This window comes from Protopterus annectens, chromosome 4.part1 (genome assembly GCF_019279795.1).
Source record: "Protopterus annectens isolate FY-2018-M chromosome 4.part1, PAN1.0, whole genome shotgun sequence".
Classification (NCBI taxonomy): domain Eukaryota; kingdom Metazoa; phylum Chordata; order Ceratodontiformes; family Protopteridae; genus Protopterus; species Protopterus annectens.
In genome coordinates, this window is record NC_056734.1 from 984,011,529 (window position 1) to 984,030,031 (window position 18,503).

The 18,503-nt window shown below is 42.5% G+C and overlaps 1 protein-coding gene across 1 annotated transcript in view; it reads right to left on the bottom strand.

Annotated features, from left to right (window-relative positions):
• ARMC9 (armadillo repeat containing 9) overlaps positions 1 to 18,503 on the bottom strand; it is a 3,277,521-nt gene that overhangs the window by 398,762 nt on the left and 2,860,256 nt on the right. The window contains 1 exon segment of the mRNA XM_044070688.1: positions 9,907 to 10,046. Within this exon segment, the coding sequence (XP_043926623.1) occupies positions 9,907 to 10,046 (140 nt within the window).

Here is an 18,503-nt window from a genome sequence, read left to right on the forward strand (position 1 = left end):
CGGGTACAGTGTTTGGAGGTTTCCTAATGTCTTTATCAGTTCCATGATTAATCTTCCCATGGCCTTACATATATGACTAGTTAAATTTATGAGTCTTTAATATGCCGTGTCAGCAGTTGGTCCCCCCATTTATGGCGAGGGATGACTGTTGCTGTCATCCCCTCTATGGGGCCATAGCCAATCAGGAGGCTGTGGTTAAAAAATTATCTTAATGGGCCTAATAAGTTCTGATTTAAGCTGTTTAAGAGGCAACCACCTGTACAGTCAGAGCCCACTGAATCTGCTGGCAATGGAGTGGTGGAGTGTATTTCTTGGGGGAGAACTAGGGGTGATGGGAAGCTGTAATTTGAGCTGAATTTATCAGCCAGCAGACTTGCTATATCTTCTAGATATGTATAGATGATGCTAGTGACAACTAAGTTTGTACATTGTTGGGTGTTGACCTTAAGATTGTGGACAGAACTGAAAAATACCTTATGGTTACCCTTAGCTTTGGAAACTATTTTTCCTCAAAGTCTACTTTCAGAGACTTGATTTGTTCCCTGATTTGCTTGTTTAGACTAAGTTAAGACTGAGGGACTTTTTGCTCTTTTGTGCATATTCCCTCTTACTTCCCAACAGGATTTTCTTTCTTTTGTTGTACAATCTACTAATACCAGGGGTCCATCAAGGTAGCTTATTTTTGTGGTTTGACCTGGGTTTATTTCAGTCTGGTACTGCCATTTCTATACATTTGTTTATATGGCCATACAGGGCTTTTGTGTATGCCTCTGCATAGGTTTCTGTGTCTTCAGGATTTGAGGGAACTTGGAAACTAGCTATGCCATCCCTTAACAGGGAATAATTTACTTAGAGAAGTTCTTAAACTTGTTAGGGTTAGGTTGGGGGGATTAGTTTCACTTTTATTTCAAGGGTGATCACTTTGTGATCTGATCTCATCAGGGAGGACATCACACAGGGTGCAGCACTCTCCCATATTTGGGAGATAAGTGGTTGTCAATGTACATAAGACAACTGATGTATCACCTCAGGATGCCCATTTCCACCAAGCTGGATGCAGAGATAGCAGGAAAGTTTCTGTCCATGGTTGCAGGTCCTGATGTGTACTTGAAAGGACAGGGATGGAGAATGTTTGTAACTGGATGAGGGAAATGTGCTTAGTTGGTGCGATCTGCAGATAACCTAACCAGCGATGCTGTCTGAGCAGCAATAGTCCTGGGTGCTATAATACAGTAAGGTAGACCTAATAATCCTAACCAAATGCGTAAATGTTGCTCACCATACAAACTAGTTGACCCATGAGCAGCATGGGATTGAGGTAAAGTTCCAAGGTGGTTTTATATGGAAATTTCTTCTTCAGGTGATTGCATGCATACAAAGTACCAATAATTGCTGATGCACAATGAGCAGCTTCTCACAAACACAAGGGTTATATGTGGTCTGAAAAAAGTGCGTCTTAAATGACCTACGCCCCAAGGCCAAATGGTAAGTACATAATGAGCTTTCCACCAGCAATTCCCAGCTCAGATAGGTGAAATCACCCCTCTCCTGCCATAAGAGTACAGACATGGACCCTCTTAAAGTAAAATGACTGTGTTTTTGAGCCCAAGTGTTAAGGAATCAAACTGATGCCTAATACTAAGAAGCACTAGATATAATGTATTACAGTGCAGAAGAGCAGTCTTGAACAGAAGTTTGAAAATGCAACTTTAAAGAAGTGTAAAAACAATAAAACGATAAATAGCACAGTAAACTTTCACAGTACAATGATAATAAGTAATGTTTCCTGATGTTTCTTCTGTATAGGGCACTGGCACAGCGAGCAGCTCCATGAAAATGTTTTGAATTGATACCAGCAGCGGAAATACAAAAAACTAACTACTAAGCCCTCTGGCCAATAAAACATCTACACTTAGAGCACTTCTGTGTGCTTCCAAACTCAGACAGACCAGACAAAAACATACTACAACTAGATGAATAACCCCAGTCCTTCAAATGCAAAAGCACAGTAAAACAGTGTCAGGAGTGAAATGCTACCACAAACAAACAAACTTAAACTTAAAGACAGGTAATAAGTAATTCAAGATAACAGCAGTGTACTTTAAGTAGCTTACAAAAGTGTGATTATTCAATAAAAATAAAAGTACTTGCTTTGTAGAAATGAGCCAAGGACCACTCAATTGTGCAGAATTTATAAAGGCACTAAAAAGTACAGTTTTGTACCTACCATAAATGTAGATGTCCGATAGGTATGCATCTGCAGTCCTAACATATGGGTTGTCTTGCCTCAGGCAGCCCTTCGGTCGGCCAGATTCCAAAGTCTGGGTCTGGCCTCAGCTGATGTCGCACTTCACCCGACGTCATAGCTGCTGTTTATTGGGTATAAAGGCATCAGCCGACGCCATTTTCCTCAGTGTTTCTTGCCCCAGATGCCAGGTGCCCTCTAGGAAGGCTAAATTTGGATAAATGCAAATAATTCCAAACAGTAGAGAGCAAACAATATATATACATATATACAAACAAATACACCATAATAGATTCCCCCAGCTAGCTAAAAGAGGGGTAAATACCCTAGGAATACCACAGAGGGGAAGGAGGGTGGGTAATCCTGACTGCAGATGCATACCTATCGGACATCTACATTTATGGTAGGTACAAAACTGTACTATGTCCTTCAAGGATGCATCTGCAATCCTAACATATGGGTAGAATACCATAGCCAAACTGGGGGAGGAGGCACTAAGATAAAGATGGTGTAGTTAAGATCCCTTGCAAAACAGCAGTTGAGAAACCTGCTCGGGATCTAGAGTATAAGGGAAGATTATAATGCTTGGCAAATGTATGCACGGAGCTCCAAGTAGCAGCTTCTAAATGTCTTTGGTAGCCACTCCTCGTAGGAAAGCTGTAGTGGTGGCTGTAGCTCTTGTGGAATGAGGTCTGATATTTTCAGGAGTTGTCTTTCCATGAAAAGAGTAACAAAATCGAATGCAATTTCCTATCCATTTTGAGATTGTCTGTTTTGAAATTGCTTTTCCTTGCATTGCTGTTGCATATGCTACCAGAAGCTGGTCAGTTTTTCTGCTGGTCTTAGTTCTGTCCAGATAGTAGCGTAATTGTCTGTGCACATCCAAGGTATGTAGCAGTCTTTCCCCCCTGTTCGTGGGTTGGGGAAGAATGTAGGTAAATGAATCGCTTGGTTCAATGATACTCTGGAGACCACTTTTGGCATAAAGGTAGGGTTAGTTCTCAGAGAGACTCTATCCTGATTGAAGATAAGGAAGGGTTGTACTGCCATTAATGCCTGTAACTCAGATACCCTTCTTGCTGAAGTGATTGCTAGCAGGAAAGCAGTTTTCCAAGACAAGAACTGTAATTCTGCTGTTGCTGCTGGTTCAAAAGGGAAGTGTTAACTTTTCCAGCACAAAGTTGAGATCCCATGTAGGTAAAGGTGGTTTCCTTGGAGGTTTTACATTTTTGATTCCTCTCAAGAACTGCCTGAGTAGAGGATGAGAGAAGACAGGGGGATCCATGTTGTATTCTGCTGAAATTACTGATGCATGAATCTTAATGGAGGAGTAAGACAGGCCATTGTGGAACAGTTCTGCTAAATATTCCAGGATGTGTGCTATGTTTGCCAATGAGACATTTTCTCCCTTTGTTGCACTCCAAATGAGGTATATTTTCCACTTGGCTGAATAAGTTTTCCTTGTGGAGGGTCTGCGTGCCTCCAGGATAATGTTCTTAACCCTCTGAGATAAATCTGGGTTATTTGGTTTTATGCAATATTCCAAGCAGCTAGCTGCAGTGTTTTCAAGTTTGGATGTAGGATCTTATAGAGGTAAAGGCCATGCGTGTGTCCGAGACATGCTTCTCAGTAGCGGGTACCAATGTTGCCTCGGCCAGTCTGGAGCTATCAGGAGTACCCTTGGCTGATCCTCTCTGACCTTCAGTAGAACTTTGTACATCAAAGGAAGAGGTGGAAATGCATATGCTGTCAGGTTTTTCCAGCTGAAGGAAAGGGAGTCCACCCTCCAAGCAAGTGGGTGGTATGCTCTTGTGCAGAATTTCTTCAATTGGTGGTTGTGTGGGGAGGCAAACAGGTCTATCTCTGGTAGTCCCCATTTCTTTGTTATGGCTTTGAAGATATCTGGATGCAGCATCCATTCGTGAGCATCCGTGGTAGTTCTGCTTAAGGTGTCTGCTAGAGAATTTTCTTTTCCTGGTACAAATCTGGCCTGAAGTTGAATGTTGAGATTCAGGGCCACATTCCACAGGTCCATTGCCATCCGGCATAGAGGATATGAGTGTGTACCTCCCTGTTTGTTGATGTACCACATGACTGTGATATTGTCCGTCCTTATCAGCAGATGACCCTGTTGAAAGAGTGGTCTGAATGCCTGGATCGCCTGTTTCACTGCCAGCATCTCCTTTAGATTTATGTGTAGATTCAGCTGGTCTTGGGTCCATAAGCCTTGTATACACTTGTCCACCATGTGCGCTCCCCAGCCTAGGTCTGAGGCGTCCGTGGTGATGGTCTGGCTTGGATGAGGTTTGTGGAAAGGCAATCCTCTGTTCAACTGACAGGCCTGAGCCCACCACAGGACTTCTTGCTTCAGGCATGGAATTATTGGAATCTGGGCTTCTAGACTGTTTTTGAGTTGAGACCATACATTCCTTAGGTACCATTGTAAACTTTCTCATATGCAGCCTGGCATGCGGAATCAATATTATGCAGGATGCCATGTAACCCAGGGCTTGCAGGACTTTCCTTGCAGTAAGCTGAGTTTGTGTTGTTAATGTCATGAAGTAGACTGGTAGTTGCTTTTGTTTTTCTTCTGTGAGAAAAGCCATCTGAGTTGATGTATCCAGTTCTGCACCCAAGAATGTTATCCTTTGGGATGGTACTAGTCTTGACTTTTTCATGTTGAGTGTGTATCCCAAGGCTTGCAACAGTTGTATGACATTTTCCAAATCTTTTGTTAATTTTGTCTTGTTGTCCGCTTGTATTAGGCAGTCGTCCAGGTATGGGTAAATTTGAATTCCCAGAAGCCTGCAATGAGCAATTACTGATGCCAGGCATTTCGTGAATCCTCTGGGCGCGGTAGATAAGCCAAAGGGCAATGCTGAGAATTGATAATGCTCTGATCCTGCAAGAAATCTGAGGTGTCTTCTGCAATCTGGTCGTATAGGGACGTGCAGGTATGCCTCCTTGAGATCTAGAGTCACCAGCCAAGACTCCTTGCCCAGCATGGCAAGAAGCTGCTGGAGGGTCAGCATTTTGAATTTTGGAACAATGAGGAATGTGTTCAGTGCGGACAAGTCGAGAATAGGTCTCCATTGATTTTCTTTTCTTGGTACAAGGAAAAGCCTGGAGTAAAATCCTTGGCCTTGTTCCATAGGTGGTACCTTTTCTATAGCTCTCATCCTTAATAAGTTGTTGATTTGTCTTAGAGCGTGTGTTTTTTGGCTTGGTGGTAGGTTTGGCATTCCTCTCTTTTTTTTTTTTTTTTTGGTAGAGTGTGGAAGTGAAACCTGTAGCCCTTGTCTATTGTTTGTAAAGTCCATTTGTCTCCTGTAATGTAATGCCAGTTGTCGGAAAATAAGGCTAGCTTTCCGCCCAAGGGTGCTTCCAGTTGTTCCCTGGTAGGCGGAACCAGAGCCAAGTCATTGTGTCTGCCCTGTGGAAGTGGTTGTAGTTGAATCTGTGGCAGCACTTCTCTGGTTGGTAGGTTGCCACTGACGTCCCCTGTAGGCACCCCTAGATTGACCTCTGCCTCTTGGGCATCTATTTCTGCCTCTCTGTGCTCTGGAGTTGTCTGGAAAGGACCAATTCTTCGAAGGCCAATTTCTGCTAAACCTCGGAGGTTGGACCTGTAAGAAATCCTTGACTGTTTGGACAGATTTTGCTTTTTCTTCCACCTTCTTTAGAACCTCCTGTGCAGGGGAGGCAAACAAACTTTGTTTCTCCATGGGAGCATCTAGGAGTTTCGACTTAACATGGTCTGGTAAGGATTGTTCTTTTAACCAGGCATGCCTTCGAATCACTATTCCAGTCATAGCTGATCTAAAGGAAGCCTCCAGTGCATCATAGCCACATTTTAAGAAATGGTTACTGACCTGCTGAGAGTTATGTACCAAATCCTGAAGGGACTTGCGGTCTATAGGTTCAGGAGAAGACAGTTTTTTATTTAGCTGGTCTAACAAAAATTCCTGGTACTGAATCATGTGGAATTGACAGTTTAAGGCCCTGGCCAAAAGAGTAGCAGAAGTATAAACCTTTTTACCCCATCTCTCTAATGCTCTAGATTCCCTTTCAGAGGGAAGAGGGTTTTTGGCAGAGGCAGCTGCCACACCTTTAGGACCCTGTGAAATGGTTTCAGGGTCTGCAACAGGAGCCTTATACAAATGGTAGTGTGTGTCCCGGACCCTGTAATATCTGTCAGGCTTGGCAGGGGCCGGAGGAAGAGAATCAGGGGCAGTACAGGCATCATTATATGCATCATCAACAACTGTTAGTACTGGAGGAATGGCTAAAGGCCTATGCTGTGGTAAGTGTAAAAAAGTCCTTAGCCTTTTCCTTGAATCTGAAAAATCCTGGCCCTGCCATTGGAAGTGTTCCCTCATAGCATGCAAGGTTTCCCCAAAGGAAAATTCTTCAGGAGGAGAAGCAGAAGGAATGGAGTCTTCTGCATCAGAATCCTCATAAGGAGAATATGGGCCTTCCTGAGGGTCTGAAATGTCTGAGTCATCTGAGGAATAGTCTGCAGAGACAGGTTCCATGGGTTCAGTCCTAGGCCTCTTATCTGGAGGGGGCTGAGAGGCCCTGTCTGGGTGAGGTTGGGATCCCCTGATCAAAGAAATGAGATCCTCAGCCAGGCTGAGTACTTGGGAACTAGAGGCAGGCCTATGTGAGGGAGTTTTAGCAGGTAAGGCCTTAGAAGATTTAGCTGCTTTAGCCCTGGCAAAAGCCTAGATAGACATAGAAGCAGGGGGTCTAGCAGCCCCACGTGCAGGGGTAGATATGTCTAAAGGAATAGTGTCTGACAAATCCTGGGTGCCTGCTTCTGTAGCAGTAAATTCAGTAGCAGATTCAGCCATGCTCTGTGAGGGCTCGGCTATCGGAGGCCTACTTTCGGCCGAAGGAAGAACCGGGGACTCGGTTTCAGCCGAAACCGAGACACTCGCGGTTGGCCTAACCGTGGTTTCAGCCGAAACCGCGGGTCGCGAATGTCGGTCCTTTTCCTTACGCTTTTTAGCTAATTGTGTAGTCGGAGTCTCCGGCGGCATTTTGTATGCAAAAGCGGGACCAAAAAACTCCTCTGCAAACTCCGACCGACGTCTAAGTGTCCGTCGGTTGAAGGAAGCACAGGCTAGACAAGCTGATACGTCGTGGTCTGGGCCTAAGCAAGGAAGGCAGTAAGAGTGGAAATCCTTATGAGGTATTTGTTTCCCACAAGTTAAACAATTATTTACTTTGTCTGACATCGGCTGAGGCAAGAAAGAGTCCCCAACGGGTACTTAGCTTTTAGAAGTCTTGAGTAGAAATCTCTGGATCTGACCGACCGGCACTTGCGAACAGCTTCTGCTTCGGGCACCACACGGCAAGAAAGACTGAGGAAAATGGCGTCGGCTGATGCCTTTATACCCAATAAACAGCAGCTATGACGTTGGGTGAAGTGCGACATCAGCCGAGGCCAGACCCAGACTTTGGAATCCGGCCGACCGAAGGGCTGCCTGAGGCAGGACAACCCATATGTTAGGACTGCAGATGCATCCTTGAAGGACATCAAGGCAAACTGATAAATAATTCCTCCAGCCAATAAAACAATTACATGTATAATATCTAGTGTTTCCCTAACCCATACATACCAGGCTAGCACCCACTGCCATTAGATGGAAAATCTACTGTCCTCAATGTAAAAACACAGAAAAGAGCTTGTTAGAGTGTAAAAATACATTACTTTATCCAACAACTAGCTAAACAATAAATTCAGAGCAACTAAATCAGTAGAGCAGACAATGAGTGGCAAAATGCACTTTTTTTTCAAAGTAAGCACAAGGAAAGGCAAATAATTCAAGCTATAAAGCTAATTTACAGTCAATAAAATATATATTCCTAGCTTAAACATAATCTCCTCAAGATGTAAGTACATATAAACATAAAAAAATAATATGTAGAAGCTTTTTCCAAAAGGGAACTTATCTGTTCAGCAAGAGAGCAGTATAAGGTGAACATTGATCCTTGAAAGTCCTCAAAGGAAAGCTCTCTTTGGTGGCAGAAAACTCTGAAGGCTTGGCACCTAAATCTGTATTTTATGTGAATGCATGGAAGGCTCCCTGTTGCTTTGGAAGCTGGCTGGCTGTCATAGCCTATCCAGCATACATCTCATACAACTTAGGATACTGTAAGCAGTGATAAATACAGAAAACCTCTTCAGATACAATTATCGCTTAGCATCTATAATTTTTTTTTCAAAAATATCAATCAGATGGACTGGCCCCACTGGAATGAAATATTTGATGTCAGGGAGGATGGACTAAGATGGCCAGCAGAAAAAAACATTAAGACATGTTCATAGGTTGGTACTAGGCTATCGGCCCTAGGGCCTATACAAGCTTAGCCATAACAATTCCCTGGCTATTTCTTCCCACACTATTTACTTCCCTGGACCCCTGTCTAGCAGGGCAACTGACGTGATCCTCGGGGTGAATTTCCTTTCTCCCATCCAATCATCAAGGTTCCTTTTGAAGAGGGCCAAAGAGGCGCTCTGCTTGACATGTATGGGCAGTCTATTCCAGAGTCTAGGGAGTCTCTGGGTCAACACAATAATCAGCCTTTGCAAGTCTCGAACCCATGACCCTGGGCACCATAACCAAAGTGATTTTCCACTAAACCATGTGATGACTCACGTCTTTAACAAAAACTTCAAGTGTGAAAAATAGGTCAGATACTACTAGATTCCATACTAGTACATCTTTAGTTCATCACTCCATGCTAAACAATAGAGTATAACACTAGGAAAGTGAGGAGGATATAGTCTACTTTGTCAAAGACTGAGGAAAGAGACTGACTGGAAGAAGATTGTTTGATAAAGACTTAAAATAAAAATGGGCACCTCAAAAGGATGTTTTCTATATAGGGACAAAGCACACCCACTAATCAACACTAATCTATGTGTATTTAAACTGTTGGTAGCACATTGTGTCTATGATCCTTTGAAGGCGAAAGGCCGAGGTAACAGATCGTAATAAAGAAGAAGAAATACTGGTTCAAGTGTTGGCTTGTGTTTGTGAACAAAGCACTCCCACACCTCAAAGAAAGGACTATATCAACCCCGTACATCCCAAAAATAATACAATTCACTAGCTGCCAAACCTCAAGGAAGTTATGAAAGTTTCACTAAATGGCACACTTGATGTTTTAGTCAAACAAGCTTCAATTAATTACTCCTCGGTGCTCTATAGGACAATCAGATGATGATGATGTAAACAAATAGTAATAAACAGTGATAACTGAATGGTTAAACATGCCAGTTGAAATAAATTAGATATGCTACTTAATAACAAATTTATTATTAAATATTTTTCTACCTTACTCCATGTGCAGTATGTTTAGTCATTCAGTTATCACATTTTTTTTCCTAGTGTTTTTTAACATCAAATGGGCAGTTTACATTTCATTTTACATTTTGAGTGAACCCTATTAAAATTTCTCAAGATCACATAAAAAAATATTGATATATAAAGTTTGCAGCTACAGTTGTGTTGTAACGTATACTGCTTGCAACTGAAATTGTGTTCTGGTTTATTTTCATTTATATAAATGTAAGATTTCCTATGTCATACATGAAAATTCAACAAAGATGTTTTGTTTAAAAAAAAAAGATCACATCAGAAAATACTTACAGGACAAGGATATCTGTCCATCTGCACTGTTGGGCCTACTTCCACTGCGGGTAGGTGGTCGAGAATTCTGTCTTGATAATACTTTGCTAAATCTATCGGGACTGGCTGAAGAGTGCACAGAACTCATGTCACTTTCATGCCTGAAATAAAAAAGAAAACATTAAAAATAAGTTGGAACTTCTTTGACTGAAAACTTATGATATATGAATGTTCTTTATTAGACAAATCTACAACAGAAAACAACTAGAGTCAGTTCTGCAGCTGTGGAAAATATTACTTACCTGTAATTGATAAATGTGTTCACTCTAATTTCTGATATTTCACAAAACATTCTCCATTAACCTCATATGGATCTAAGATGAAGCAATAAAAGCCATTACAGAATTAAAAGCTTTTAAAGCTTTACAAGTAGGATGAGTACAGTTGGTGAACATACCATGAGCATAACAGTAAATGTTTGAATGGCAGGATCATTATTGCAGGAATTCTGACTCTTGGAATTCATAACTGGCTGCACACTCAGCAGCAGGGCTCTCTCTGGATGAAAACTGAGAAATTCTAAAGAAAGTCAGTAAAACTTATATATTTGGGTAAAATTCGGTTACTGGATAGTAGTGGATTTCAGCAAAGAAGAAATTCAGAAAGAGTAAGAGAAAATAATTCAGAAAAAGATAAAAGCTCTGTCTGAAAATAATCGTACAAGTATTCTGCAAATAGCAGTTCAAGTTTCAGTACAGAAGATGGTTTCCAGTGATTTAGTGGAAAGAATAAATCAAAAGCACTCAGAAGTGTTAATGTATTCATCCAATGTCTTAATTATTATAAAGTCAAAAGCAGAAGAAGCTTTAAGCACTTATTCAGATTAGCTGATAAAAGTGCAGAAATCAGAGGCTGAAATGAAGAAAAGAAGGAAAGACTGGCTGAACATGAAGTGTTCATGAAGAGCTGCTTAAAAAATAGTAAAATAAGTAGTCAGAGTGCACAAAGGAAACTTGTAATTTTTTTGACTATACTAAAGAATCCAGAAAGACTGTATTGACTTTTTAATGTACGAACAGTTGAACTGGTTTTCCACAGGAGGGCTTGGTAAATTGAGATGGTACATCATGTTTATGCCCCAAATCTGGCCATGAGAAAGCCGCAGAGACCAAAATTAGTAAACAAGCTGAAACACCTATTCCAAACAACACTTTGGCAGAAATGAAAAATGTTAAAAGTGGAGACACCAGAGCTTTTGTGGAAAAAAAAAAAAAAAAAAGATGTTATGTACTCACCATAACGCTCCATGTTTGTTGACCTTAATCTCACCTTCCTTCTTGCTGTTTGGGTTCGGAGCCGACCCTCAGCTCCGACTCGGCCATATACTATAGCTCGAGAGATTTTACTGGCTCGAGGCTATCCCATATCCCAGCATGCCTAGCGGTAGTTACCCAGATCTCATTTGTGATAACCCAGTACTAGACCATACAATTAGAAAAAAAGGTATACTCTATTTTACATATCAGAGGATACCTACATATAAAGATGTAAACTATCCACAGGAGTAAGAAAGAGAGACTAGGACTAACCAAATGGTATGGTAAAAAGGAAACCCAGTCAGTATAAAAAAATAAAAAAACAAGGGATACCTCTCGGTCCTCCAGAAAGGGGGAAGGAGGGTGGGACACAAAAAGAAAGGTGAGATCAAGGACAACAAACATGGAACTTTATGGTGAGTACATAACTTCTTTATGTTATGTTGTCCATATCTCGCCTTCGTTCTTGCTGTTTGGGACAGCATACCCAGCACCTGATTCTTGGGTGGCTCAGTGGAAAAAACTCTTCATGACTGTGGAACCAAAGGATGCCCTGTTCTGGGAGGCCACATCTACTTTGTAGTGAGTGATAAAGGTATGAGGATTAGCCCATGTAGCTGCGGCAAAAATTGAATCCAAAGGCAGTCTGGCTTGAAAAGCAATAGAGGTAGCCAAGGCCCTTGTTGAGTGTCCCTTAATATTTCCTGGAAATTTTTGTTTACACAAATCATAGACATGCTTTATGGTGTCTGAAAGCCATTTGGATAAAGTCACCTTTGAGACTGTACAATTTTTTTATTGTCCGGAAAGGATAAGAACAGTTGGTCAGATTTTCTAAAGTTTTTGGTCCTCTGTAAACAGAAACATAACTGCCTATGAACGTCCAACTGATGAAGCTTGTACTCTGCCTTGTTGTCATGACTGGGGGAAAAAACAGGAAGCTCTATGGATTGATTCAAATTGTAGTCAGAATATACCTTGGGTAAGAAAGAGGAGTTAGTTCTGAGAGAAACACAATCTTTATGGAAAATCAAGTACAGGGGATGAATAGATAAGGCCTGTAATTCTGAAACCCTTCTAGCTGATGTAACTGCAACCAAGAAAAGGGTCTTCCAAGTCAGAAAGTTGAGTGGGCAAGAAGCAGATGGTTCAAGGGGGGGGGGGATCAGAGCATCTAAAACTAAATTTAGATCCCAGGTGGGGAGAGGTTCTCTTATTGGAGGTCTTAAGAGGGTAGCACCTCTTAGGAATGCCTTACATAGCCTGTGGGACATGATATTGGACCCCATGTCTCCCATATGGAAATTAGAAATGGCAGCTAACTGAACCCAGACAGTAGCTGCAGCTGCTCCTCGCTCAAAAGTTTCAGCAAGAAATTTGAGAATCACTGCCAAACTCATAGAGCCTCTCGACACAAGGGTAAGACCTGGTTCCACCCTGTTTGTTGATGTACATACTACCGACATATTGTCCATGTGAATTGCTATAGTCCCTGTAGGTAGAGAGTCCTGAAGTGCTTGCAATGCCAGAAGCACCACTCTCATCTCCAGGACATTGATGTGCAAGTGGTACTCGTGTTCCTGCCAAGTCCCATGAACAGTCTGTCCCAGATAATGCCCCTCCCACCCTATCTGGGAAGTGTCTGTGGTCACTGTGGCTACAGGTTGGGGAGGTAGAAACAGCCTGCCTATTGTTACCATAGGGGAGTGAAGCCACCATTCCAGATTCTTTTTGCAGGAGTCCATGATCAGAATCTGATATGACATGGGTACATCCTGGAATGACCATTGTGCGAAAAGGAGCCACTGCAGAATTCTCATGTCGAAGCGAGCCATAGGGACCAGAGTGATTGCCGCTGCCATAGAACCCAGGACCTTGAGGACAAATTTTGCCTGAATTCTCTTTTTTGACAACAGTATTGCAACTTGGCGATGGATTATTAAAAGTCTTTCTTGAGGCAGCTTGGCTATCATGGCCCTTGTGTCTAAATCTGCCCCTATAAAGGTAATATATTGACAAGGCAACAAGGTAGACTTTTTGTAGTTTATGGTGATCCCTAGTTGAGAACAACAGCGAACTGTAGATTCCATTGCCTTGATTAGCTGATGCTTGGTGGTGGCAGTAAGGAGCCAGTGGTCTAGATATGGAAACACCCAGAATCCTAGACACCTCAGGTGAGCCGTAACTACTGCCATGCATTTGGTGAACACCCTGGGGGCTGTGGTGAGACCAAAAGGCAGCGCACTGAACTGAATGGCTCCCAGCTGGAAGTGTATATATCTCCTTAACCGTCCGTCCATTTTTATGTGGTAGGACGCATCCTGGAGATCGACAGAGCACATCTAATTGTCCTGTCCCAGAAAGAGAAGAATGGAATGCAGTGTTACCATCTGGAACATTGTTTTCTTGACTGATTTGTTCAGCCTGCAGAGATCCAATATGGGTCTCCAGTCCTCTGTTTTCTTTGGAACTAAGCAGAACCTTGAGTAAGTTCCAGATCCGATTTGGTCTGAGGAGACTTCCTGGATGACTCTTTCTTAGCAACCTTAGAACCTCTAGGTTTGCTTGATCCCGAAGATTGGGTGGAACATCTGGGATAGTGTGTTGTCTTTTTGACAGGAGGAGTTGGGAGAAGGTGATATTGTAACCTTCAGATATTATCGATAGTACCCATGTATCTTCTGTATTGTCTGCCAGGCTTTTGGGTACAAGGATAATCTCCCCCCTGACTTTTTCCGGAGTCAGAAAGTCGGGCCTCCCTAGAGGAGCACTGGAAGGGCCTACCAGAGAAGGTATCTCTGTCGCCCTGATTCTGCGGACCCCCCCGCCACAAGAACCGGCATCTTCTGTTCTTTCCCCCTCTGTCCCTGGGGAAAAATCTCCATGTGTGTCAGATGAAGGTCCCTGGGTCTTCCAGAACTACATTTTCTGCTCTTCTGGCCCTTCAGATAAGGCCTAGATGGAGCAGAAAAACATACTCCCACGGCAGAGAGAGTTTTGCCATCCTGTTCACACTTGGTAAGACAAGAGTCTCTTTTACCTGCGGCCCGAATAAGAAGGAGCGGTCAAAAGGGGCAGTGGTAAAGGAAGACTTGAGGAGCTCTGCAAAATGACAAAGGCACATCCAGGAGTGCCTGCGTAAGGCAACCCCTATGCCTGCCACCCTGCTCGCCCCATCGGCTGCGTAAGAAATTAGCCGCATGGAGGAGTTAACCACTGAAGTCAAGGTTGTAAGCTGGGAAGATGTCTTGTCCAAGGATCCTGCAGCTGTAGGATCCTGTAAGGTATTTCCTAACTCTCTGAGGAGATCCCTTTGAAGCCTTGTAAAGTGAGACAAATAGTATTCGGCGGATGGAGAGATGAAGACGTTTCCGCTAATTCCTTCTTGGTGGCTGCTGCCACCACCATAGCATCAACGGGAATAACTTCAGATAAGAAGGTTCTGTCTTCAGGGGCTGCTATGAATTTTTTGGGCCTCCGTGGAACTGGTTCCACTGTGTCTGGAGAGCTCCACACCTTTCGACTCATACGTGCAATAGTGGGTCGAAAGGAGGAGACACCCAAGAAGTGAAGGGTCGAGAACCAAATGCATTCAGGTACACTGACTCGTTTTCAGAAGGGACAAGGGACTTCCAGTCACCCCTCTGTCTAAGGATTTCTAAGATATCTGAAAATGAGACGTTCAGAGGGGGACCATGGGGACCCTTCTGAGTCATCCAAGTCTGTGTCTGATGTCAAGGACTCAGGGGAGTCCACATATTTCCTCTTGCAAGTCCTCTTCTGAGGAACCTCCTCTGAGGGATGCTCAGGGGAGGTTTCAGAAGAAGTGGGATACCAGCACCAAAGGCAAGGGAGCCAATGGAGCCGAGGGTGGAGCTGTTTCAGCAGACAGCACACTCCTTATCACCTCGAAGGTATCGCAGTCCCAACCCAAAAGTGTCTCTGGCTCTGAAGAAGCCAGAGACTTCATCGGAACCGAGGGCGATGGCTCCAAGGCCGATGTAGGAGCTGAGCTGATCTGCGCCGAAGCTCCAAGAGGGAGAGTAAGGTTGAACAAGGGTCTGATGCTGCTCCCCCCTTAAAGCTGATGAGGAAGCATTTTCTCTCAGATCTCTTGATAGAATGGGGTATTGAGGAGATCGGAGCGGTAGTTAGAACCAAAAGACCTGAGGAGGTTACCGGAACCAAGGGTTCCACCACTACGACTTCCATACACTCCGGCTCAGAGGAGTCGAAGGAGGAATATAGACAGGTGTTGGTTGGGCTGTCGGCACCATTTCCATCTGGGATGGGCCCAAAAGTATTCTGGCTAAAATGCTGGTGTCCTAAGAAGCCTCTTCACCACCCTCTCCACATCATCATCTGACAGGCTACTGGATGACCGAGAGGAATGGGTAGAAGACCAGTGACTGCCTGCCACAGATTGTAATAAGGAAGACTGTGGAGCAGACCACACTGATTCCAAGGCCGGAGACCTGGATCGCTTAGGAGACCTTACTGGCTCCAAAACAACAGATGGAGCTGTAGGTGAAAGTGTCTTGTTGGAATTGAAAGTTGGGCCTGACTTAACTTGCAATTTCTCCTTCTCTTTAGATGGATCTGAAACCAGAGCCAAAGAGGATGAAGGCTTGGGTTTTTCCAGTTTTTTTGCTGGCTGAGTCCCCTCTATAGCAGCATCAAAGGGGGCCCTTTAGTAACCCTCTTAAGATAAGTTTGTTCTTTCTTTCCTGCAGAACTCGTGAACTAAATGCATGGCAAATAGTACACGAATCCTGCAGGTGAACAGGCCCTAAACAATACACGCAACTCCTGTGCCCATCCGTAAGGGACATTATTTGACAGCACAAATCACATTTTTTAAATCCCAAAGGTTTGGATTCCTTGGCAGTATCCTTCGACATGGTAACAAACAGATCTAAAGCTAGACAAGAAAAACACACTAATAATAGACAAAAAAATCCTTTTTTTTTTTTTTTTTTTTTAACAGGAATGAAGAGAAGGGGGGAAGAGCCTCTAAGTTAAACGGTGAAGTTCCCACCTAAGGAGAGCCTCTAACTTAAATGGCAGCTGCTCATAAACTTCAGGGAAGGCAAGAAAAGCGAAGAACCCTCTAATTTAAATGGGTTTAGAAGAGGGGAAGGGCCAGGGAGAAAATGGTTAGTCCACAACAAAGTAAGTCACTCGGATGGGATAGGTAAGGTAGAAAACGAAGGGCGACTACTGTTTACAAGTTTAGAAAGATAATAGCAAGAAATTTTCTTCAAAATATAATAAAGAGAAAAAACACAACCTAAGCCAGTATCCGGAATCTCGACACTGCAAGTGGCAAATGAGATCTGGGTAACTACCACTAGGCATGCTGGGATAGGGGCTAGGCTCGAGCCAGTAAAGCTCTCGAGCTATAGTATATGGCAGAGTCAGAGCCAAGGGTCGGCTCTGAACCCAAACAGCAAAAACGAAGGTGAGATAGGGACAACATAACATTGAGTATTCACTGTACACCAGGTAAAAGAGAAGCAAGTTTGTCCTGGTAAAGAGAGGATGCCAACAGGCAGGTGAGAGACTCAGTTTGCAATATCAAGCTGTCTTCTGAATATTTTTTCCTGTAGGATGAAATATATATTTTTATATGTAAAACAGGCTAAGGAGGAAGGAAAAAGTTTAGCCAACAGTAAGCCAACTAGCTGAAGGGAGCTCTGCTTCTCATTCTTCAGAAAACAGCAAAGCTGATAGACATACATAACTGAGATGCCTCTTCTATTCTCCCAAAGGTAAATCCCTGAGAAACAAAATAGAAAGTAGCTGACAAGGAGAATCAGGAGTATCTTGGACTTGAACCAGAAACCAGTGCTGGAAGACTGAGATGATCACAAAGAAGCCCAGCAACAATGTGAAATTAGTAAATGAATGGGGAACTGCCAAGCATCATTCCTATTAGATACAGGAATAGACATGTAAATGTGGTTCTGCAAGAAGCAGTGGCTGAATTAAAACTGGAAGCTTGCTGAATGTGTTACACTGATGGGATAACTGTAAAGTATAAACCTCACTTTATGTTATTTTATTTCTTTAATTTTAGTACTTTGTTGACATGGTTAGTCACACTAGGTTGTGTGTGTGTCGGGCGGGGGGTTGATTTGAGGTGGTATTGGTTCTACTAGGTGAAATTTGGTCACGGCATCAGGTAACTTCCCCCACTCTTTTTGATAGGTGCCATTGAATCGTCTACATCCACCTGAGCTACTACCAGCTCAAGCACATGGGACCTTGGTTTAACATCTCATACAAAGGATGAATGTTTAGAAGGGGAAAATGACTGAAGATGTAACTGTAAGTAAAAGTTTTTGCTCATTAATATTTGCATAAAATGTCATGATGTAAACTGCATGTTATATTATAAAGTAAGAAGTAACAGCTGTGAAATTTTTGTGCAATATATCGTGTTTCCTTAGACTAATGCTAATAGAATCCTGTGCAACAAGTAGCAGCTGTGGAATTCTGTGCATTAAATACTGTGTCTCTTTAGCTTAGTGAATATCTGTTGATATGTAAAACAGTAAATGTTATGTAGTAGGAATGTCTAAATGTAGTAATGTGAATTGTTGTATACGTTAGTTGTTTGCACATAGAGCCTGGAGTAATGTAATTTTGTTCAGTTGCACCTGTTGTAGACTCTGAATGACAAAGTTTACTTTGACTAAAGCAGCTCTGTATAGTATGTAATCAGAGGTATTTCACATGTAAGGTGAGAGGAGTTTTATTGGTGACTACAGACATTAAATAAGGTATTTGTTCTTAGTTGCAAAGTATCCAATGTTTATACTGTAACAAGGTAATAAAGACCACAAATAAGCAAGTTATTGTTTAAATAATGGTGCATTGCTGGAGGAGGAATGTAAAAATGCACTGATGTTAATGTATACAGAATCAAAAGATAATTTCTGCTGTGCTTATGGAGGTGGATTTCAAGACTAATGTCCTTAATTTAAGCTACAGACAATTTGTTTTAACAAAAGACTTAAAAAACAAGAGAAAATGATGAAAAGCAGGAAAGATCATAGGTCTTTCTTGCATCTGAAAAGTTACTGGGTGTTTTTTCTATTAACAGCTATTAGTTGAATTTGCAAGTGCGGTCTTGTTAATTGTAAGAGGTCTGAATGGTGTGTTCGGACAGAAATCTACACAGTACAATGCAATTAACTTTTATGGTTACATTGGCAAGGAGTTCAATGAAAAATTAATGCAGTGTGAAACAGTGGAAAGTGGATACGTTTTACAAGTGGTTGCCTCAGGACCTTAATG